This window comes from Schistocerca americana, chromosome 5, assembly GCF_021461395.2.
Source record: "Schistocerca americana isolate TAMUIC-IGC-003095 chromosome 5, iqSchAmer2.1, whole genome shotgun sequence".
Taxonomy (NCBI): Eukaryota; Metazoa; Arthropoda; class Insecta; order Orthoptera; family Acrididae; genus Schistocerca; species Schistocerca americana.
This window is the reverse complement of record NC_060123.1, coordinates 448,242,372-448,268,041: the sequence shown is the minus strand read 5'-3', so window position 1 is coordinate 448,268,041 and position 25,670 is coordinate 448,242,372. Positions and strand designations below refer to the sequence as shown.

Below are 25,670 nucleotides of genomic sequence, written 5' to 3'. Positions count from 1 at the left end.
CCTCCTGCTTCTGCTTGTGCAATGTGTAATGCAAATAAACATTGTGTGTTTTGTTGCATTTTCTCAAAACTAGCTTTCAGTTACTGCAATGAGTAAGACAGAAGAACCAGTGTGTTTCAGCAGTACAAAATTGCAACAGCACAAATACAATATTTTTCATCCAGAAAATTAAAATAGATATAGATTTTGAAAGATAATGTAACGAATTGTGTAATAACCACTACAAAAATATGCAGAAAGATGTATTACCTTATATATACTGCTTGCATCAAGGAAGCCCAAATAGGAAAGCAGAAAACAGTTTTTTGTTGTCGTCTACAATTTACTGTTAATTACAACATTGTTCAGGTGAACCATACAGTTGTTGTGTTACGAAAGGTGGCCATTTTAGTCTACAAGATCGTCAAGTTCCAAGCAGTTATTCAACAGTTCTTTCACTTCTAAGTTTAACAAGCAGTGTGTGTGAGCAATATTACTTGAATTTCACTATTTTATGCTTTTTTTACACATAGATGAAACCAAATAAGATGTATAGAAACACTGTAGCTGTGACTCCATGAAACAACCTTCGAGATTACTAGCACGCACACAGTTCTGCGTAACAGTGGTACAGTCCATAAGATGCTGATACACATGACAAACAAAAGTATCGAATAAAGGAATTCTGCTACCCATAGCCATTAACAGTCCAGTTATGACAAGCCAAGAGACCACACAAGCAACATAAGAATATAACAGGCAATGGAAACAAAAGCTGCAGAAATAAGTAACATGCTATTACACCCTTAGGGTTTTTAGTTTAAAAATAGCAACTGTATTTAGTAAGTCCATCAGCCTCAGCCTCAATATGTTAAAAATGATGGTGATTCCAGTATTCACAAATGCATTAAAAACTAAAAATGTAAACCTTGTCCACGGGTCCTGGCGGGCCCATCACTACCAACCAACTGCCTTTTTGACCTCTGTCAATGATATCATTGGATGCAGTGAGGGGGGCATGGGGTCATCACACAGCTTCCCTGCCATTTAGTCAGTTTTCATGAGCTTATCTTAAATACTGTGCTCGTTAAATTAACAAATCACAATTTGTTATTGGCTGCCTTTTTCATAGAGAATGCCTTGTTTATGTCATTGTTAATAACACCTAATCATGTACTTTTCTGCCTTATTGAGCATTATTGTTGTTAATTTCTTTCATTTTTATCTCTGGAACTGCTACATGATTATAAGTATTAACATACAAGAACATCCAGCAAAAGTATTTTCTTTTTTTCTTTCAGGATCATCCAATTTCTGTTTGGTTTGCGGTCATGGTGGGCACATGGATCACATGAAACGGTGGTTTGAATCACATAGTGTTTGTCCAACAGGCTGTGGCTGCTCCTGCCTGGCTGAAAGTGCATCTATTTTAGAGACGTAACAGTGGGTAACTTGGACGCATTGAAAGTTATCAGTATTCATTAGGCTGTTTGACAACTGAAACCAAATATCTTAGTACCTGCTGTTCCACAGTCCTTCATATGATAATGAAGGAAAGTGAGCTTCATTTTTGAAATATGTTTACTGTAAATTTTATCACGTGTATGTATGTTGTTGCCTTCCTTCACACAGTAATGAAAGAAAGTGAGCTTCATTTGTTAAATTCTGTTTCTCTGTGCATCTTGTAGTTTATATGTAAGGTCTTTTGTAAATTTTTCCATGTACATAATATTTTAAATTTTCGTTGGCAGGAGCTTTCCTTATTTTGAGTGAAAGAACTGTAAATAAATTACGTAAATGTTTGCACATGGAATCTCTCATGCTCTATATGGTGACTTAATTGTGACTTCTTTTGTGTAACCTACTCGAAGACTGCCTGTTATATAACTCAATTAAAGTGTCTGAAAATTGTAATAGAGAGTTTTCTGAATGCTGTTCCAAAATGTGCTGCCCAAATTAGACATTTTGTGCAAGCAAGAAATGATAAATGGCTTTGCTTTGAGACAGTGATAAATAACCTTCCCTTCTGTTCTTGCACAGTGGCTCCTGACTCCTGACTTTAAAGAGAATCACACAATCTTGCCTTCCTCCCACAAGTTACGAGTTTTGTGGGGAAAAGTACAGACCAATATTGTGGAAGCTTTTATTCACTATTTTGTATGTGATTTCTTACCAGAACTCATCTCATTTCAAAAATTATTTGTACTCTGCAGTTATTTAAAAGGAACTTAATTAGCATCCGATCAAGAAAACAAGACAGCAAATCGTTTCTGTTTTAAGTGATTGTGTTCCATTACTGAATACCTTTAGTTGACAACTTTATCATCACTTTACTGAATGTAATGTAAACTGCAGTAGTAGACAAAAAGAGCCTTTTTTGTTTGACTGTACATTACCATTGATAAGTCAGTGCAATCATCACAGCCCCCAAGTTCTTTTGGAAATAATTTAAGGTTGGCTAAAACATGTGTCTGTTTCTGTGAAATGCCAATGCCAGACTCAGATTTATTTCAAAATGTAAAATTGTGTGCGTTCCAGTAACTTATAAAATAGCATTGTTATTAGAATTAGCAGAGTGTTAACTGATTTTAGTCCACGCCTACGAGGTTGTAGAGTGTATGACCAGAAAATTGTTATAAGAATATAAGAGAGCGATTTAAGTGTAAACATAAATAAAATAAAGTACATTTTAACTGGAGGAATAAATGAAGATTTAGTGTTGGAAGAAGGGATAGGAACAGTAACAGCTAGTGATGAACCTAAATACCAAGGGATGAAAATTCCAAATGATAGAAAACAAGACAAAGCAAGTATTGGAATCCCCTGGAATAAGCACAGAAGAATTGCTATTAAAACAAGAACATTTAAAATAGTAGTTGAGAGTGTTACTACATATGATTCAGAAGCTTGCACAATAGAATTGCAATTAAATTCATAATAGTTAGCTGCAGAAATCGATTTCTTGGGATGTTTTTTGATGATACGAAGGGGAGAGAGAGAGAGAGAGAGAGAGAGAGAGAGAGAGAGAGAGAAGAAATGAAGTAATCAGAGACAGATGGATGTTCAAAATTCAGTTAATGATTTTATTCAACAGCAGCAACAACACTGGTTTGGTCATGTCAAAAAGATGCAAGAAAAAAGGCTTCCGCAATGTATGATGAACTGAATAGCAAACTGAAGAAGAAATAAATGGTCAGCCACCTAATACTTGGACAGAGATGGTTCAGTCATTAATGAGAAAGAAGAATATTCCTGAAGAGTTAAAGAGGGTTAGAGAAGAGTGGAGAAACAGAAATATTAGCACTCGGTAATCACAGGTTACATTACAAAATTTTATTCCCGCTAATGTTTGGTAGAACAGTATCCCTTGTAGTCTTTGTTTTACTGTGCTTTTATTTTCTTATTACTTAACAAATGGTGCAATGGCATTACACTGGGCAGTGGGTGGGGGTTGGGGGGTCAAATCCTGATCCAGCCATCCAAATTTTTGTTTTCTGCTGTGTCAGTAAATTCCAGAAATGGCTGCTTTGAAAATGGGCTGACTTCATTTCCCATTCCAATCAGGCAGCTTGTGTTGACTGTCGATACAGTTGTAAGCGAAATATTTGGTTTCCATCTGTAATGGTTTTGTCAATGATAATATGTCAGACCCTGCTCTTTCCTTCCTGTTCATTTTCATATTACCTTGGTTTTGTGTACTGCCTCATTGTCTAGAACAACAACATTACAAACAACAACGTTATTAAATCACTCAGGTGTGTACAGAATCAAAGACTCTGCAGATAGATTAAGACAAAAATATTTTTGACTTTATCAAAGGTAGCAGTAATTATTTTCTTTTCTCCCCTAGAATTTCTTAGTTTAGTTGTCCTTTGCATCCTCTGTGCAGAATTTCTACATCTATGAAGTACATGTGTTGGAATTTTACATGTTTGTTTTTATTAAGTACAGTTGCTTCAGGTAAGTGAATCACGTCATTTTAATTATTATTGTGTTGCTATTCTGATCTGGATTTTATGTGTCAGTTTAGTCTTTAATGAATCAGTAGAAATTGCTGTTTTATATTTTTGTTGTTCTAATGCCAGCAAATTGAACAAATGTGTTTCCCCACAGTTTGTTTTACATAGTAAAAGGTTAATCAGGTCAAGACCAGAAAACAATTTAACAGTATTCCTCCATTTTGAAAAGTCTCATTTGTGAAACAATCATAATGTACTGTGTGAAGCTGTGGCTTGTGACAACAATTGAAAGTGTATGTTGAAATAAATGATTGGAATTCCATTTAAAGCCACATTAAGTGATATCTTTTGTTTATTGGTGGTGACTAGTGTCAGGCTTTATGTCCATTTTCAAGCTGTCTCTGTTTGTAAATAATTAAAATAAAGTCAAACAAGCATGCATTGAATTAGCCACAGCAGTCCAGAATGACAATACAGATAGTTCAACATACAATAAATCAAGCAGCTGTACATGACAAGTAGTTCTCTGTGTACTGTTCTGCATAGTTGGTTTATTGTGTATTTAATGTCCTAAATCAGTCACCACCAATAAATAAAGGATACTTTTTGATGCAAGTTTTGACAGAATTCCAAGCATTTATATCAAAAATGGAAAGCTGCTGACCTATTTCACCCACAGCATGTTGGAGGTCTATTAAAAGTGTATATGATATTGGTGTACTGGCCTAACTTTGTCAATATTTATGTTTTCTCTTAGTTTTTTAACAGTTCCTTGTTTTCTTACCATTTTTGAAGTATAGTTTCCAATCCTGAAAATAAAATCAGTTTATTCGGTTATGTGAGTATTAGCGAATTATAATGTGGTAGGTCTACCAATGGTGGATGGATAAAATACACAAAAGGAACATTTAGCATTAATTCAAATCAAAAGTTTTTTACCATTTTAGTATTCATTTATTAACTGTCATTCAGCAAAGGTTATAAGGCATCTGTAAGCACTGATTGTTCTGGTGTCAGAAGGTGCGGAAGTTGAGTGCGCGCCAGAGGATATGGACCTCGATACACACTAGGGGTCTCTGTACTCTGGCACGCACCTGCGCCGCTAGCCTCACCATGCGAGTCCACCACTCTCCGTACCACGTCATGTCCACGGCCACGTATGCCCCACGGTCATGTATTTAGATGGCCGTGCTGTGGTCCCCGGCAGTCTGGTACTCGCCATGGTTCACATGTGCTTCTCGGCCGTACTGCATTCCAGTTCCCTGTGCTGAAATACATACTGTCATTGTTTGGAGTGTTCCTGCATTGTTGTTGTCTCACCATGTTTATCACCTCATTTCTTGCTTGCTTGCCTCATGTTGTGTCCTGGTTGGTCATAGTGTCTGTCATCCCCTACTTGTTCGCCTGTCCTGTCTGTTCATTGTTAGTGATATCTCCAGCAGCTCCCTTGCCTGTCAGCTTTGTGACTCCATTCTCTGCCGTGCACTGCTCACTGGTTACTCGCGGCTGTAACATTGGCGATGAGGTAAAAGATTCGGTAACGTGAAGGCTAAGTTGGTCTGTCACCTGGAGCAACAGCAGCAGCTCATGCAGCAGCAGCGCCAGTTAGATGCCTTACAGCAATCCTTGCAGTTGCTGACAGACAAAAGTTACGGCACGGCATACCCTGTGACACTTCCCCACATCGACTATCGTTTCTGCCCTTCAACGACACTAAGGAAGACTGGGAAACATACTTGCATCGCCTGAAACAACATTTCAGGTTACAGATGACTCCTTACAGTGGGCATTATTCTTGTCCTGGGCATCACCAGACATGTTCTTTCTGCTCCACAGGTTGGCAGCGTTGTCAGATTCTGTGGCTCTCTCCTTTAACTAGATATGTGTGCTGCTGACTAACTACTATTCTCAGCGATACCTTGTGGCATCTGAGGTTGAGTTCCACCAGTACCATAAACAGCCCAGTCAGTCATACTGTTCTTGGGACACCGACTTGCAGAGTCTCAACCACAAATGCGACTTCAGTTACATCAATCAGCATTGCAGGGCATCATATGTGGGCTCCTTGATTTGTGATGTTGTTCAACTGACACCCGACCCAGAGGTCCACATGGCCACGTTGAAACTCGATAACCCCTTGCTGGAAGACATTCTCCGCATAGCGCACTCCTTTGAAATAGCACAGGCGGCGAATGAGCATTGCATGGCGAGGCCACAGGTGGCAGTAGTAGACTTCCTGCGGGTGCCTCCCTCGCAGTGTCGGTGGGGCACAGCCCACAGAGAGTCCTCCTTGTCCAATATCTCTATGACCTTGGAGCACCGGTCGCCCCTCGTCGGCAGTTGAGTGGGTACTTCCATCTTGCCCGCAATGATTTTCCACTCATTCTTGCACAGACTGTCCCCATTGCTGCAAGATTTGCATGCTCTGTTAGAAATACAGAAATAGGGCCATCTCCAATCATTGTGTTGCAGCCACTCAACCTGCTCCCACCCCTCGCCCACAGGGCATTAGGATACCATGCACATGCTGCAGTCAGTTGTCCCGCTGGATGCCCCATTGATGTGGAAGTTGTTCCTCATGCTCCGTATTTCTAACGTGGACATTTGTTTCCAGGTCAATATGGGGGGCCACTGTCTCCTTGATCAATCCGATGACATATACACTCCTGGGTTCCCCAGAGCTGTCTCCCACCTTTCGGCAATTGGTCACGTACAGTGACAGTTCTATCACTCTCCGCGGAGAGTTCTTAGTCCCGACCATCTATAAACACGTTTCCCGGCTTCTGACCCTACTGGTGGTTGACCATCCTTCGGCTTTGAACTTTATGCTTTCAAACTGTTTCGTTATTCGATTTCTGATGAAGTTAAGGTCATTTCCACTGCCATCCCATTCCAGGACCTCGATGATTTGTGCTCGACCTATGCCTCTCTGTTTCAGTCTGACTTATGGTGTGCTTCCAACTTCCAGGTGCACATTGCTCTCCAGCCAGATGCTCAGCTGCAGTTCTCCTGGACTTGACTCATTCCGGTGGCCTTACAACCAGCAGTCAGGCAAGAGCTTGATCAACTGCAGGCTGCTGGCCTCATCAAGCCCATGAAAGCGAGTGCTTGGGCGACCCTGTTAGTGGTAATCAGGAAACCGAATTGCTCCCTTTGCCTATGTGGGGATTTCGGAATTACCATGAATGTACAGTCCCTGGTTGAAACATGTCCTATTCCCCGGCAGGAAGACCTTCTTGCCAAACCTATGCATGGCGAGTACTGCGCATGGCAAGTACTTCTGTAAGATCAACCTGCCGGAGGATTACCACTAATTATTCTTAGATGAGGAATCCCAGAACAGCATTGTCATCAACACACCTTTCAGATTACATAAATACAAGTACCTTCCATTTGGTATTTCCTTGGTGCTGGTCATTTTCCAGTGGTGCCAGGAGCAGTTCACACAGCCCATCCCGGCTCTTGTCAATTATCTCAAAGAAATCTTGGTCACCGGCTGTACACGCTGCAAGCATCTGCAAAACCTCTGTACCTTATTTCATGCCCTGCAGGCCACAGGCCTATCCTGTTGGCTGGAAAAGTGTAGTTTCTTTCAACCGGAAGTCAAATACCTGGGGCATTGGCTCAGTAAAGATGGCATTTGTACGTTGGATTGCTACTTCACAGCCATCACCTCCCTTCCCTGCCCCAAGGATTTATCTGACCTCCAGGTTTTTTTTTTTTTTTTTTTTTTTTTTTTTTTGCAAGTTTAACTACTACTTAAAGTTTTTATCCCAGGCTGCTGTCGTTGCACAGCCTCTCAATTGCTTGCATCGCAAAGGGGTGCCTTTCAACTGGACTCCTGCCTGTGATCTAGCCTTTCTCCGCTTGAAAACTATGTTCAAGTCTGCCCCTTGCCTGACCCCCTTCTCTCCATGCTGCCCTTTGGTTGTGGCAGCTTTTCCTATGCCCTAGGGTATTGGGGCAGCCCTGGCTCACAGGAATGAGGGTGGCTCAGAACAGACCAATTGCGTGTGTATCCAAGACGCTATCCCCAGCACAGAGGAACTATTTTCAGATTGAGAAAGAGGCTCTGGTGATTGTATTTTCCGTTGAAAAGTTTCACATCTACCTGTTTGGGACAAAGTTCACTCTCCTCACTGATCATAAAGGCCTTGGTTACCCTATTCAGCCCAAACACACACCGCCTAGGGCGGAATGCTCAACGTCTCCAGCGCTGGGCTCTGTTCTTATGCAAGTACACTTACGTTATCCGATATTAGCCCACCTCTCAATGCAGGTGCCTTGTCACATCTTCCCTCAGGCCCTGATCCTAAGTTCGAGTTGCAGGAAGTCATCTGCTTTCACATTGATATGACCTTCCAAGATACACTGGACAGATTTCCCATCACAACTGTGGCAGGTTCTCCACTGCATGACTCACGGTTGGCCCACCTATCTGACTTGTCGGTTGAAAACTTAATTCATCACCTGGCGGCACCTCTCAGACATGCTCTCGGTTGTGGCGGGTGTCCTTCTGTTGGCTGTGGAGGCTGACACCCATCGGGTGATCATCCCACCCAATTTGCGTCACTGCATCCTATACTTGCTACACTGTAGACACTGGGGGATGTCCCATATGGAGGCGTTGGCTTTCTGGCATCTGTATTAGCCCGGCATTGATGGTGACATCAATTGCTTGGTCCATGGGTGCATGGTGTGTGTGCGTCACCAGGCCAGCCCTTTGCAATTATTTGCAACCTGGCCCATGCCTCGCTGGCCCTGGGACCACATCCATCTCAATTTTGCGGGCCCATTCTTGGGATCAATGTGGTTACTTATTGTGGATGCGTACTCCAGATACCAGTATGTGGTGCCCTTGGCGTCCACCGTGACTAATGCCACACTCACGGCCTTGGCTAAAGTTCTCACCATTGAAGGCCTGCCTCGACCTTGGTCTCCAATATGACCTCCAATTCACGGCAGCCTCCTTCCACGCATTCTGTGAGGCCAACAGTATCAAACACATCCACATCCCTCTGTTCCATCAGTCCTCCAATGGCACAGCAGAATGAACAGTCAGGACATTTAAACAACATCTGACAACAGTGGTTGAATCCTCTGCACCATGTCGGCCCTCACCTTATTCCTGAGCACTTATCGCACCACACTGATCGATGGTCATAGTCCAACCGAACTCCTCCATGCGTGGCAACCAGCGACCCTGCTCCATCTGCTGACACCTTCGCCTTCTGAGCCCTGCTCCCAACCCTCTCAGCACTACATCCTGTGAACGGCCATGTGGGCCCACTCGTATGGGAGCAAGGCTGTGTGGACTCCTGCCACAGTAGACGCAGTCCATGGGAGGCGTGTGACATCTGTATAGACACAGAAGGGGCATAAGCGCTACCACCATGACCAACTCTGGTCTCATACCCCTTCGTGGCACCTCTCATGTCCCCCAACCACGCACCTCCTTCTGGTGTGCACAAGGCCCTCGAGTAGACCCCAAAGCAGACAGCTGACAGCTCCCCGTAGACACGCCTACACTCCTTCCCACATCCACAAGGATTGGAGGCACTGTGTGATGCCCTGTCCTCCAGTGACGTTTTGATGGATTCCATGGACTGCCCTCCTAACCCACCTCTGGCGGTCAACAAAACAGGGTCTCCCTCCTTCCACTCACCACAGCACCATCCGGGGCATTTACACCCCTATGCACAGGTTTGGGGAGTGGTGGGGGGGGGGGGGGGGGGGGGGGGGATCTGGTGTTGAAAGGTGCAGAAGTTGAGTGTACACCAGAGGATATGGACCTGTATACACACTAGGGGTCTCTGTGCTCTGGGTCATGCCTGTGCCACAAGCCTCGCTGTTTGAGTGCACCACTCTCCGTACCATGTGAAGTCCACGGCTGATCGTATTTCCCTCGGTCATGTATTTAGACGGCCGCACAGCACTACCCCGGCAGTCTGGTACTCGCTCTAGTTCGCGTATTCATTTCGGCCGTACTGCGTTCCAGTTCTGTGTGTTGAGATACATACTGTTGTTGTTTGGAGTGTTCCTGCATTGTTGTTGTGTCACCATGTTTATCACCACAGTTCTTGCTTGCTTGCCTCTTGTTGTGTCCTGGTCAGTCGTAGTGTCTGTCGTCCCCTACTTGTTCGTCTGTCCTCTCTGTTTGCTGTTAGCGATACCTCCAGCAGCTCCCTTGCCTGGTGACTTCGTGTTTACATTCTCTGCCGTGCACCGCTCACTCGTTATTCGTGCCCAGAACAGTTCCTATGCATAACTATGGCAATAGAATCCATTTTTACTTCATCTTTGTTTCATTATTAGCAGACCTTCAACATTTCTTCAGAACATTGTAGTTGGTGGTGGTTGTGAGTCTCAGTTCAAAGTCTAATTTGATGCAGCTTTCTAGCTCATCTGTACTTCGCAGGTGTCTTCTTTGCTGAGTAACTGTTGTGACGTACATCCATGTGAACTTGCATACTGTAGTCAAGCCATTCTCCCCCTCTTCAATCTCACCCCTGCCCCTCCCCCCGCCATGTTGCCCCCACACTCACACTCTTCCCTTCTCAATCAAATTTATTATTCGTTGAAGCCTCAAGATGTTTTTTATCAACTGAGCCCTTCTTTTAGTCAACTTGTGCCTTAGTGCTCTTTTCTCCTCACTTTGTTTCAGTACCTCATTAGTTATTCAATCGTCCCACCCTATATTCAGCATTCTTCTGTTGTGCCACATTGCAAAAGCCTCTCTTGCCTTCTTGTCCATACTGCTTTCCATCCACATTTCACTTACACATAAGGTTACACTCCAGACAAATACTTGCATAAAATACTTCTTAAGTTTATATTAATTATTAAAATTTATCTATCTCAGAAACTCTTTTCTTGCTGTTTTCAGACTGAATTTTATATACTCATCGTCAGTTTTCCTGCTCCCCACATAGCAAAACTCATCTACTACTATTTGTATCTCATTTCCTGATATAACACCCTCATTATCAACTGAATTAATTTCACTATACTCCATTGTCCTTGTTTTACTTTTGTTAACATTCACGCTATAACTGTCCATTTCTGTCAATGTACCTTCCAAATCCCCTGCCATCTGTGACAGTATTACAGTATCACTGACAGACCTTGAAGTTTGTTTTTGTTCACTCTGAACTTCAATTTTTTTTTTTATTTATTTATTTATTTATTTTTTTTTTTTTTTTTTTTCAAATTTCGCCATGGTTTCTTGTACTGTTTTTCCAGTGTACAGACTGAATAATATCGATAATAGGCTACAGTTGTAGCTCAGTCCCTCCTCATTTACCGCTTCACTTTCATATCATCGAACTCTTAGAACTGCAGTCTGGTTTTTGTACATGTTTTTGATCCCTGCTACCTTTGCAATTTCAGAGAGTGTATTCTCGTCAACGGTGTCAAAAGCTTTAAATCTACAGATGCTATAAATATAGGTCAGCCATTCTTTAGTGTATATTGTAAGTCAGTATTCCCTTGCATTTCTAAAGAACCCAAACTGATGATGTTCCACAAGCTTGGCTTGTACCGGATAGGTAATTTGTGCCAATACCTTGCAACCATTACTTACCAAAGTAATGGTTTAGTAATATTCCCACCTGTCAGCACTTGCCTGCTGTGGAACTAGGATTATTGTTACACCCCTCTTGAATCCTGAAGGCATTTTCTCAGTCTCATATATCTTGCATTCCAGATACAGTAGTTTGGTCATAGTCAGCTGTCTCAAGAATGTAAATAATTCTGGGAGAGTGTCATCTACTGCAGAAGTAGTCCAGTGCAGCCCACCATGCAGCACTCTTAACCCGTGGGCTTTTTTGGCCTGGCCTGCCACATTTGATATAGGCACCTGGCAACCTTAGCTTGTCGCACTGGGTGGGCTGTATCCCAGGGAGTGCCCAGTAGACATACCACTCTACCAGGCAGCTACATGCACCATTCCAAACATTGCTAGGCAGCATGCGCATCCAACTGTCACCTGCTGACATATGTCTGCTTGTGTCTGTATGTGTGGATGGATATGTGCGTGTGTGCGAGTGTATACCTGTCCTTTTTTCCCCCTAAGGTAAGTCTTTCCGCTCCCGGGATTGGAATGACTCCTTACCCTCTCCCTTAAAACCCACTTCCTTTCGTCTTCCCCTCTCCTTCCCTCTTTCCTGATGAGGCAACAGTTTGTTGCGAAAGCTTGAATTTTGTGTGTGTGTTTGTGTTTGTTTGTGTGTCTATCGACCTGCCAGCGCTTTTGTTCGGTAAGTCACCTCATCTTTGTTTTTATATATAATTTTTCCCACGTGGAATGTTTCCTTCCATTATATTAATGTAAAGTTGATTTGATTTATATTTTAGACAACATGCAAATGTAAAAGAGGAGGAGATGTTTCTGAAGCAAAATGGTGAAAACAAAAAGAACAGCAAAAAAACAGGATGGACGAAGAGTGTGAAGTGGGTTTAAGTTCCCAATGAATGACCGTGATTGCTGTAAGGAAACAGGAGAACAACGAAATGAACAATTTGAAGAATCAAGAATTACGACATAACCTTATATTAAAAGACTGTGAACTCAAGCCAGCCATGTAAATGTCATCCTACGGAAGCACAGATGAGGACAAATAAACAGTACAACCTAGCAAATGAAGCTTTCCACTATGACCTGACAAAATAGTATAGCAAATAAAAACTCATCATAACCAGAAAAATGGATAACATCTTCCAATTTTACAATGTGAAAAAAGTGAGCAGAGAAACATCACGATTCGGTTGCATGAATATAAAAATTCGATTACCACAACTGAAAGCACCTCTACAGAAACTTTTTACATCACATGACCAGGGAAACTCCAGAATCAAAATACTTTCTTCAAAATATAAAACTGTACAGTTCTGCTTCCAAATGACTTCTTTCAGTGTCACTTCAATTAACACTTACAGAGATAAAATCAATTATGTTTTTCCATCCAAGGACAGATCTATCACAACATGGGCTCATTACTACTACTATCCAACATAGACCATAAATTTATGCAGGTATATTTCATTGGAAATGAAGAAACAGAAATTGATCAGCGATTCACAAATATCGGTGGACTGAGACGAGAAATAGTCCATGATGTACATAGGATCTTACACAAATACACTCAACTGATTCACATATTCAAAACAACACCAGACTAAATGATTTCTGATGTCTATAAAAATTGTAATGTGAGCCAACAAAAGAATTCCTGGGCAACACTAACATCAATTTACTGCATTTCAGATAGTCAAAGTTGCCATTGTAATTGTGGACAATGGAAACACAAGCTGTGTTAATTGTACAGTGAAGAAGAGGAAAACTACAACACATAGCAGAGACACACCATTCATGTGATGCCCTTAAATATCCATTAGTACTTCTGCATACAGAGAACAGATATCATTGTTAATGTGAAACAAATCCAACCTGAAACAGGCATAGAAACAAACAAAAAATTCACTTCCAAGAAGTTTTATACTTACCGCTTAATGATCAGAGACAATGAAACATAGAATCACATTCTCAACACTTGCCATTTATTCCAACAATTCCTGGTAGTTATGTATGCAAAAATAGAAGCAGAACAGGTGCTTTGCATAAGACTGAATCAGAAGAAACTATGCAGGGAAGAATACATCCACCTTCGAGATGCAATGATAAGTTATGAAAATGTTGATGACTTTGGAACTATGGTAATCTTACTCTCATTGTACATAGGAAGTCCGAGACACATGCACAAATACACTCAAGGTGCCATGACGTACGTAAGAAAATATGGATAACGTGACCCCTCTATACCATTCACATGCAGCCCCTCATGGCCAGAAATCAAAGAGTATTTAACATACGGTCGAGCCCCCATTCATCGACACGACATAATAGCCCGAGTTATCTGACAAAAACAAATGAGATTTTTTGAAGTTATCACAAAATACATCATCTCTGGAACTGTTAGATGCTGGATGTACCCAACTGAAAGGCAAAAACGAGGACTGCCTCACTCACACAATCTCATATGGCTAAACTACAGAATTCATCCCATGGATATCGACAAAATCATCCAAGCTGAATTTCCCAATCCACAAGAAGATCCAGAACTGTACGACATGGTAGTAAAAAACATGATTCACGAACCATGTGGGCTATTAAACCCCAATTTTCCATGTATGAGTGGTGGAAAATGTACAAAAAAATACCCAAAACCAAATTTGGACACCAGAGTTGATGGCTATGCCAAATACAGAAGACGATCACCCAAAAATGGTGACTTCACAGCAAAAATACAAATATGAGGCAACAACGAATTGGAAATAGATAATCAAGTGAGTTGTACCAAATAACACACTACTTTCCAAAATGCCACAAGTACACATAAATGTAGAATACTGCAATTCAGTGAAATCTATCAAATATATCTGTAAGTATGTGAACAAAGGCAGTGACATGGCAGTATTTCAAATAGCCAAAGACAGCAAACAACAAAACAGAAACAATGAGATCCTCATGTACCAAATGAAAGATACATCTACAGTAACGAAGCAGCATGGCAGATTTTCTGTTTTCCCATATATAAACCCAAACACAGTGTGCAGCATCTAGTTGTACAGTTGTAGCTAGAGAGTTTACTTCACAAAAGACACCACCAGAAATATTACAAGTGAACCACCTCAGAACACAACATTAACAGTTTTTTTACCAACTGTGCCAAATGGATCCATTTTTGAATACGCTACTATATGTCTACGTCCCTACCTATTATATGTGGAACACAACAAAAAAAATCTTTCAATGATGAAAACAAAAAATTCCAGTAGGAGATCATCCAGCAATCATGAAAACGCATACTAGGACGAGTATGCGTTATACATGTGAACAATGCTGAATGTTTCTATTTCCAGATGTTGCCACACAAAATACAGGGATCAACAAGTTTCACAGATCTCAAAGTTGTTCATGGTTACCTATGCCAGATATACAGAGAAGTATTCCAACGCTTAGTACTAACGGATGTACAAGTAGGAGATGCAAATTTTTTTGTCTAAAAAAACATGTTAAATTCAGAAGAATGCCAAAGAGTGCTTTATTCAAAGTATGTTCCACCATTTGTTATACATGTTTCTCATCTTTCAGGTGATTTGTGAATACCACACTTGTAAAAATTTTTCCCTTTTGCTGCGAACCATTCCTTGAACCATTTTTTTACATCTCCTTATGAAACAAAGCACTGCTCAGCAAGTAGGGGACCCATCAATGGAAACAAGTGGTAATCGGAAGGAGTCAAGTCTGGTGAGTAAACCGCACGTGTAGAACTTCCCAGCCAAGTGCTTCCAATGTATCACAAACTGATTTTATTGTATGTTAAGGAGCTTTCTCATGAAGAAAAATGACATTGTGTTGCCTCTTTTGATATTGTGGCCTGTTTTCAAGCAGGTTCAGATCAGTCAATTGTTGTTGGTAGAATTTCGTATTAACCATTTCCCCACATTTTAACATTTCATTATAGACCACACCTCTCTGGTCCCACAAAACACAGAGGATCATCTTTCTGCCAAAGCGATTTGGTTTGCCTGGGTCTGCTCTTAGGATTCTCGAAATAAATCCACTTTTCATTCCCTGTAACTGTACATGAGCAAAATCTCACATGTGTTTTTGCACTTTTCCATTCGTCTGTCGTTTAACTCATGCGGTACCCGTCTACCAGTCTTCTGAATATGTTCCATCTCTTGTAATCAATTGGAAACAGCTTGTTGACTTACGCCCAATTTCTCAGCAAATTGTTTGTGTGTTCGCAAATCATCTTCATTCAGCAATGCTTCCAATTCCACATATTGATATTTTTTTGGCGGTTTTCCACAATCCTTGTTTGCAGCATCAAAGTCATTATTTTTGAAATGCCAAAACCGTCGTTCACATGTATCTTGCATTGGAGGGTGTTCCCCATAAGCTTCTCGAAGTAATCAGTATGATTCAGCAGCAATTTTCTTCAAACGACAACAAAAAATTAATGCTACCCACGAATGCTCTTTGTTCGGTATACATTTCGACACATTGTACACAACAACACAACACTATGCACACACTTTTCCAATTTATCACACATGCATATCTGTCACTTGTTGATGATGCAACAAAATGGTGCAGTGTCAAAGCTGTATAGTACAAACTACATTGGTGGGACATCTAGTGTGTGAAATCCACATTTCATACTTGTACACCTGGTACTGGAAAATGACAACCACTGGGAATTAACACTACAAGAAGCCTCATTCAGAGCGTCAGCTGAACAAATGAGAGACTTATTCACCGTAATTGTAAACATGTATCCCATCGAATCCAAAATAGCTTAGGGGCTCCTTCAAAGAGAATCTGAGTTATGACATACTGTACCGAATCCAACAAGCTCATCCTGAACTAACCATCGTATTCAAAGACGACATCTTCAATGAAATAGTCATTAATAGCCTAGAAAATAAATGTTTAGCAATAAACAAACAGACCTTGTACAACTTGGGATGCAAGCATCATGAAAAGATGCTACCAGTTTGCTAAACTTTGAAATTACAAAGGAAAAAAAGCTACAACATCAATGAACTACTTCAATACATTGCTCACAACAAACCACTCCTCAATGACAGTCAAAAGAAAATTTACAATCTTGTCGTGGACCGGATCGACACCAACTCTGGCGGAATTATCTACTTGAACAAGCCAGGCAGCATCGGGAAAATGTTTCTATTAAATTTATTGCTGGCAGAAATATCTGCTAAACGACACATCACACTTGCACTGGCATCATACGGTTTTGTATCCACACTAACGGAAGGAGTGTGAGCTGCCCATTCTGCCCTACAACTACCACTGAATACAGCCAAAGAACAATTCCCGGTATGTAAAATCTCAAGAGCATCTGGACTGGGTGACTTTTCAAAGCAAGCTAAAACTATCTTCTGGGACAAATGCACAATAGCACGAAAAAAAAAAAAAAAAAAAAAAATCACTCGAAGCCATGGCCAGAACATTACAAGACTTGCGAGGAAATCTGAAGTGATAGAAGTAGTTCTACTAATACTCTTAGTAGATTTTCAACGAACACTTCCAGTTATCCCCAAGTCAACAACAGCAGACAGGATCAATGTATGCTTTAAAAAATCACATCTCTGGCCACACATACAAATGCTGCGACTAACAAAAGCTGAAAATGAACTCATCAACCAAACTCATCCGAACATTGTTCACAACTATATCAATGTGAACTGGCTATCTGAAAGAGCAATTTTGGGTACTAAAAATAATATTGCCAGTGATATCAACTTTGATATTCAAATGAAAATTTCCAGTGAAGGGAGAATATACAAATGGATTGACACAATGGTAAATGCTAAGAAAGTGTGAAATTCCCTGTAAAATTTCTAATCTCTTTGCAAGTACCAGGAATGCCAATACACTGCCTTTGACTTAAAACTGGATCACCGGTCATACTACTTAGAAATCTCAGCCCATCAAGACTATGTAATGGAACAAGGATGATAATCAAACAGCTATCGAATAACGTCATTAAAGCCAAACTTATGACTGGAAAGCACAAAGATCACATACTATTTATCTGCAGAATACTACAGATCTCTACTGGAGTGCCATTCCAATTTAAAACAGTGCAATTTTCAGTCAGATTAGCCTATAGTTTTACAATTAACAAGGTGCAAGGATGAACTTAAAAATATTGCATCATCAACTTCAAAGACACCTGCTTCTCTCACAGTCAACTATACACAGCTTGCTCTCTAGTTGGAAGTTCTAAAAATTTGTACATATAATCCCGGATAACAAAATGAAAAATGTTGCTTATAAACAAATATTGTAAATAGTTAGAACTTGTTTTCAATAAATAAATTTTTATCTTTTCTACTTTAAAGTTTATTCTCTTATTTCAGCTACCACACAAAGTCGCATCAACTCCCTGAGTGAAGCCAGGTATCCCAGCTACTATAGCAATAAATGGATTGTCTGTCTTACCTATGCCGTAATTTCATGCCTGCCCTCTTCAGATATTTTGAAATGATGGATGGAGAAAATTTGCTGCCTCTGATCTATTAACTGTTTCTCTAAGTATAACTTGAGGCATTTAGGTAAAACTCTTATTTCAGAGACTTCTCTGTCCTGAGGCACCTGACTCATATGCTGTTAGTATCATTTTCCATGGCAACAGAAGGTGCAGTTTAGGTTATTTCTCCAATTGTAATTCCTTGGATGACTCCTTGAGGGGCTGCAAAAACTCCCATGTTTTAAAAGACTTGCTATAAATGAAATTCTGACTTGTAATATTTACTATAATAGAATAGCATGCTTAGCATGAGAGGAGAAATTAGTTTGTTCATCAGTGTGGTATCAGTACCTTCAATTTGAGATATTTCTTTGTTATCAGAGAGCTTTTGGCACAAAGCTATTTATTTTCTGTGTACTGATCCTAAGATAGTCAACCTCATATTCCAGTAAATATAGGTGGACTGTTCCAGTGATCTATCATGAGCTTTGAAAAGACTACCTTTCTTTGGATTAGTGACAAGTTCTTTCACTGCTGTCAAAGGAACATGAATTTGTGCATTTTATGCCTATGTACTCCACATTAAAAGCATTTTGTAGCACTGTATTTAGCATTTGGTGGGAAAAATGTAATTATGAATAATACTGCAGTAACATTGTTAGGACCCTGATCAGTCATAAAATGCATGTATTTCAAAGCCATCTCTTGGAAACCAAGAGACTTAAATCATCTCAACAATTCTATTTTAATGCGACTGCCTGTTTTTGGTTCATCTGCAAACTGTGTCGTAAACAAAAAGAAGTCCGTGCATACTAGTCAAAGGTTTCCTTATGTGCTTCATGTTCATATATCTAATTGCTGAGCATTTGCCTCTTGTTATATAAACAGTTAACTCTATCATAATTATATCTCTTAAGCTTTTAGCACTTTCTGCCAAGTGCTGCAGCACCGTTGAGAGATTAAGCGTTTGTGGATACTTTTTTGTAAGTCACTCCAGTGTCGACTCATGTCTGAATAAGATGCAAAATCCTTCACCTCCCAGAGTTCTGTACAACCTTAGGTCTTCTGCATAGTGTCCAGGCATTTATCACCAACCATCTCCTGAGCAGGTTTAGGAAGGCATTTCTCATCAACAAAAGACATGGGTCCCGGATTCAATTCCCGGCCAGGTTGGGGATTTTCTCTGCCAGTGGACTGGGTGTTTGTGTTGTCATCGTCATCATCATCATCATCATCATCATCTGTGACAGTGGCTAGATTGGACTGTGTAAAAAAATTGGACTGTGAAAATATTGAGACTGTGCGGGCACTGCTGACCGCGCAGTTGAGCACCCCATAAACCAATCATCATCATGGTCAACAAAAAACACTAGTTTATTAGGTACTAGGGACCAGGCCCGGCTTCGCAAGGGTAGCATTAAGTATCTACTGCCAGATGACTTGACTGGCGTAGTGTATTTTGTTTGGGGGCTGTAATAAAATCTGAAAACTAATGTTAAGTAAGAAAGTACCATCACTTTCATATAACTCATATGATGTAAGCAGCGCACAACAGGATAGCTGTCTGGAGGCATGAATGCTATGTGTTCCATATAGAATTGCTGTTGGGAGTGACATCTCATGGCAGTGATGGGAGCACGTCTTGATGTGAGTAATAGATTTACAACCAATGTATTATTGTATGCTAATCATGGATGTTTGTGTGTGTGAGTGGTTAAATAAAATCAGACAATCTACATAATTAGCTCCTGTTACAGCATTTCTCTTGTGAAGCTTAGCACACATTGTTGTGAATTGTTGAGACATGTTGCTGCGATTCTTTGTCGTGGACTCTTTATGGCAGACTTCTTTGGACTGCAACACAAGAATTGTGTCCAATTCTAAGTTTGATTCAAGGAAAGCAGAATGCTGAAAGTTGAGTCATCTGTGAGCTGCTGAAAGAACATATTGTGTGTAAACAAAGCAAAGTTGTTGAAGTATTTTCTCGGAAAATGTTTTGCTTGAAGCACAAAAAATAAAACATCATATTTTTTGAATTCACATGTTTTTTTCACTATAGAATTGTTATCAAATGATTGCGGGGAAACTATTGGTTAAAAATATTTGTTTATTTGAAATGGTAAGTCTCACATCAGAGCCTAATGATGAGGTGGTTATCCTTTTGTTATTGATCATATTTATTATGATACTTCAGAATTGAGTAACTCACTGCTTGTTGTTTGAAGAATTTGCAGTGAATAAAAAGTATGAATCTTGACTGATAATCAGAGGGAAGCACGAAGTGGCAGATTGAAACTGTTATCACATTGCGAAATGCATTCCTTAAACATCTATAGAAGTAATTCAAAATCTAGTGTGTTCATCTGCAAGAAATATCTGAATCCTGTTCAAGAAGATTGTGCCCATGACTTTATGAACAAAACCTAAATCTCATTCTTGCCAGTGGAAATTAATTTGCCAGTCTTCTGTATAATTTGAGAGTATCCAAACAAATAATATCTTTCACCCCACCACCCACAGAGAATCGTGTTCACATCTGTGTTTGTCTTAAGGAAAGCTGAAAGTTGAGCATGTGTTGTGCTGCTGCAAAACTTTCTTTATATAAATGAAGTAAAGCTGCATCTCATGCTGCGTTTTTACTCTGTGCATAAATAATTGAAAACTGCAGGTGTTTGACTTGCGTGTTTTTTCACTCAGCAGTTGTTTTGAAATGATGCAATCAATCGCATGGTACTTAAGTGACTTACATGTCCATAATGAGTTATCCAACTGGGGAAAGGGGAGCCTAGCTCTGTTTTGTTCCTGGCTATCTCCTCATCATTGAGAGAAGAATGCTAGGTTAAATGGCAGAGTGAAGAAAAGGTGACCCAGCTGGTATTCAGTCCTACAACCTTCCGATTTCTAGCCAAATACTCTACCTCCAGGCCCTCACACCAGATGTGAATTTAGTGATGCTTTCCGCTGCTCAAGACACTGCTACTCTCTTGAGTTATAGTGGCTGTTCTCTAGGTGTCAACAGGATGTTTTTCACATCTTAACTTTAATTAATCTCAGGTCAGACAGTTTGTATGAAATATTTATATACTAAATACAAAAACCTTCCTCATGAATCGGCGTATCTGTTGGTGAAAACCAGGTCAAAATCCCTACAGCAGTTCCTTGGATTAGTCTGCACAGATGTGAGGAGCCAACTTGAATTTGTATGTATAGAGATTCATGAAGTGCCATGTGATTCTGTAGCATTAGTGTAAATTTCACTGCTCAGTGAACAGTAAAAAAAAAAAAAAAATTCCCCGTTGCCATCCACTGTAGGCTTAAGTACCATCCAAATTGAACCTCTAAGGCTCATTTCAGGTTGTGTGGTTCTATTTTCACCACAGATTAATTTTTCTTTTGCTTCCTGTTTTTCTTCATATGCTGTCCTTTGCAAACTGTGTTTAGTTTTCACACTCATTTTCTGCAATAAGAAAAAATGGAAACGTTGGTGATAATGTAAATTTCACTACTCACTTCATCATACCACATCACTAAGCACTGCTCTCCTCACTGTTCATAGACCATAGCTCACAATAGTGGTCAGTGTTACCACCAGCCTATAGGCTTACAGACTAACACTTATAGACAGCACTGCCTGGCCCGTGTGCTGACGACTTGGGCTTGCCCAGTGCAGTTGTAACCCATGAGCTGGTTCTCTTTGCATGTCTCTGCTGAAGTCATAACACACCAGTTCTTTCATGCAGTGCTGCTCAGCCTGTGCAGTTACACCATGGACTCGCTTCGTCCAAGTCAATTGTAACCCACTGCAGCTGCTACCCGCAGGCCAGGCCTCTGTGCTCGACTCTGCCATGGACCATGTCTGAAAGCTCAGGTATATTTGTTCTTCTCTGTGTAGATATCTACTGCTCAGTGTTTTTTCTTTTCACTATGTATTGATCTCACACCTTGCAGATATTTAAATTTTTTCCTGGTCTTTCCATCAATTTTTTAAGACTATTTTTAGGATATGTTTATAGAGTCCCCAAAAAGGACAAAATTTTGTGCTGTATGAATTTTGCACTACCTGCTTGTAGTCTAGACTTCATCTTGAAGTTGTATCAGCTTGAGGCGATATTTTGCTGGATTTTGCCACTATCTGCCTTGTAACTAATAGTTTTGGATACTGAATTTATTATTTTGAACTCTTCTCAGGTATTCGGTTGGGTGGTGTCATCCAGATGATACAATATTTGGGCAAATTGACTTTTGCTCTTCTGTCAGTGCTGATATCTGACTGTTTTTCATGGTGCCATCTTTGTATCCCCTCCCTTCCACTGTTGGTCACGGGCCCAAAGTCCTCAAATGTAGCTCCACAGGTGAGGCAGTAGGGAATTGCACACTTGGGACAAGAGCTGCTGTATTTTGTCCCTGTGCTACCATTGCCAGCCTCGAGACATTGCTGATGCAGAGGTAGTGTGTTCATGTAGTTTGGACTTCGCTCTTCATTTGCCATGACATGAGTGGATCATTCCAAGGACTATTGTTGGGTTTTAAGCGAGCCCAGGGCTGAATCCCAATCCTTACTTAGATGCAATCTGGTGTATTTATTCATAAGTTTATCTTGTACATAGATGTCTACAGATTCTTTTATGATGCAGTCCAGTAATATGTTAGTAGTTTTAAGCAAGCCCAGGGCTGAATCCCAGTCCTTACTTAGATGCAGTCTGGTATATTTATTTATATGTTTATCTTGTACATGGATGTCTACAGATTCTTTTAAGATGCAGTCCAGTAATATGTTAGCCTGTTGTAAGAATTTGGACCTGACATAGATCATGATATGTTCCTTTGAGAGACAGTGACCTGCAGTAGCCGGCTTTCACAGTTTATCCATGTGACGCTTATGCTCTACACACTTTCTGGGCATTGTCCAGATAGTCTGGCCTATGTGCTGTTCAGTACACTGGCATGGGATGTGATTGGCTCCTGTTTTCTGGAGTCCTAGGTCACCATTAACAGACCCCAACAAGACTTTTATCTTGTGTGGTGGATAAAATACACACTTGACTTATATTTCTAGAGTATTCTTCCAATTTTTGCTGAAGGGTTGTGGTGTAGGCTTCTTCAGCTTTATGGCACATAAATGGCAGGGCCACATGTGAAAAAACCTATATGATCTACCAACTTACCTGCAACCTGTGCGTGACATTCTATAGGGGCATATGTCTGCCCATATGAATGGCCACCATGAAAATACGACCAAGAGACGGCTGGATCACTCAGTTACCAAGCATATTGCGCACCACAGCGTGCTTGACTTCAGTGACTGCTACCGAGCTAGATGGCACAGTTGTTAGCACACTGAACTTGCATTTGGGAAGACAGTGGTTCAAATCCGCATCCAATCATTCAGATTTAGGTGTGTCGTGATTTCTCTAAATCGCTCTAGGAAAATGCCACAATAGTTCCTTTGAAAGGGCATGGCCAATGTCATTCCCCATTCTTGAACAGTTCCAAGCTTGTTCTCTGTCTAATGACCTTGATGTCAATGGGACATTAAATACTAAACTGCCTTCCTTCCTTCAATGATTGCTTCATTGCTTATGGTGTCTAGATTCTTCACACCAACAGCTTTTCTGAATTGTGCAGTTGGGAACGCTCTCTACAACATATCCTTCATTTCCATAATCCCGCCCCCTCTCCACCCAGCCTCAACCTGTGCTAGTACCTATCCCCACCTGCTTCCACTCCATCCTCAACATACCTGCTATCCTCCCAGTACAACCCCAAGCACATCCTTCCAATGCTGGACATAGCAGCCCACTGTCCCTGTCCCTGCCCACGTACCTGCCCACTCCCACAGGCAGCACTACAGCACTTTTCCACATCCCTATCCTGTTATCCCTCGCCATCCCTACCCCACATTTTAATTCTGTGCCACTCACTACCTACCCCAGTCACGATTGCTTCTTACCAGAATAGTGCCTTAGCATTCAGAGTTGACAGTGGTCATGAATGTGAGAATTTTGTGTGTGTGTGTGTGTGTGTGTGTGTGTGTGTGTGTGTGTGTGTTCTCTACATCTGTAGAAGCACTTTGGTGCAGTGGCTTATGATATGTAACAATCTTCTGTCTATGTGACGATTAGGCAGATATCTACACTATTTCACAATGTTGTATTAAGCTTATATAAGGGATGTTCAAAAAGAAATGAGCTGGAGTCTGGAATGCGCAAACTGGTGACAGAAGGTTAATATCGTGGTGTGTGTACAAGGTGTAGTTCCGACCAGACCTTTGAAGTTCAAAGCCTGTCGCTAGAGGGCACGCATGCACATCACGTGACTATACGCAGCAACATGCATCAATTGTCCAACACTGCCAGTCGCATTTCAAACAGTGAGATGGAGGTATCAGAATAGCAAAGAGGTGCTGTTCATTTCCTGACAGTGGGAGGAGTAGGAGGAATGGACATTCATCAGCAAACGTCACAAGTGTACGGCGAACACTGCATGTCCCTTGCAAGGGTCAAGTCATGGCACAAGTGCTTCAGGGAAGGACGGGTGTCATTAGCTGATGATGCATGGTCACACCATTACCACACTGCATTACCAATGACAAATGTCTAGCTGGTGGACACAATCGTTACCGAGGACTGCCGAGTGACAGTGAAAGCCATAGCCAACATGGTCAGATTGAGCGTCAGAAGTGTTCACACCATCGTGAAGGAACAACTGCACATGCGCGAAGTGTGTGCCAAATGGGTGCCCCACTGTCTTAACCGTCCTGTTAAAATTGTTAGAAGTCGTCGTGTAGTCAGCCAGTGTCATAATTTTGAAATGAGAGTTATTATGAATGTTGTGTAGTAAGTAATTCGCATGAAGTGCCGTTGCATCACAGGCAAAGGTCAATAAGTAACTTTATTAAAGAATACACCTGACTGACTTTACAAAATAAGAGGGCACGTACATTCGCGAGTGAGTGGTTCAAAATAAGAATTAATACTGTGAAGGAAATGGGTCATAAGCATAGTTACATTAGTACACACTCAAATGTATGCAAACGTACGATCGGGATAGAGGCATGTACGTTCTAAAGACAATCATTTCCCGTGGCCTGGGTAAAAAGAATAGTGGTTAAAATGCATTTATTCATCTCAGAAAGAAAATAATTGGACTTTGTAATTAAATGAAAAGAAATATTGCAGGTTCTAACTGTCACGGCAAATATACTGAAATTGACACTGGCAGCCACAAAGGGTATGAGATGAACACATTCACGTACCTCTATTGTTGAGCAGCGCTGTCGTGAAGATCATCACCTCCATCTAAATTCCCCATACAAAATTAAAATAATAACATTCTTCCAGAGTTACAGGAGCTGGGATCCATGGTATCATAAATCAGATAATCATATTTTTCATAAATTGCTTTCATTGTATAACACAATTTCATTTTAAAATTACACAGCACATCTTATCACCAGGACATGAGAACAATGAACTGAATAATTATCTATACATTTATCAATAAGAAAAAGTTATTAAGTTCCTTTATAAGTCTTCAACCACACCAGGAAGCATGTTGAATGGCCTCCTGTCTTGCTCATCTGCAGCACTATGCTGGGGAAGGGAATGCGTTCCTGGCATAAGTGGTGGCTGGAGATGAGTCATGGTGTCATCACTTCGAACCAGAATCA

At 40.8% G+C, this 25,670-nt stretch overlaps 1 protein-coding gene across 3 annotated transcripts in view; it reads left to right on the top strand.

Annotated features, from left to right (window-relative positions):
• The window catches only part of LOC124615487 (GATOR complex protein WDR59), a 272,429-nt gene extending 270,536 nt beyond the window's left edge, over positions 1-1,893 (top strand). For all 3 annotated transcript variants that reach the window (XM_047143428.1, XM_047143427.1, XM_047143424.1), the window contains one exon: positions 1,281-1,893. In XM_047143428.1, the coding sequence (XP_046999384.1) occupies positions 1,281-1,420 (140 nt within the window). In that variant the 3' untranslated portion in view covers positions 1,421-1,893. The remainder of the gene's footprint in view (positions 1-1,280) is intronic.
• Positions 1,894-25,670: the final 23,777 nt, after the last annotated feature.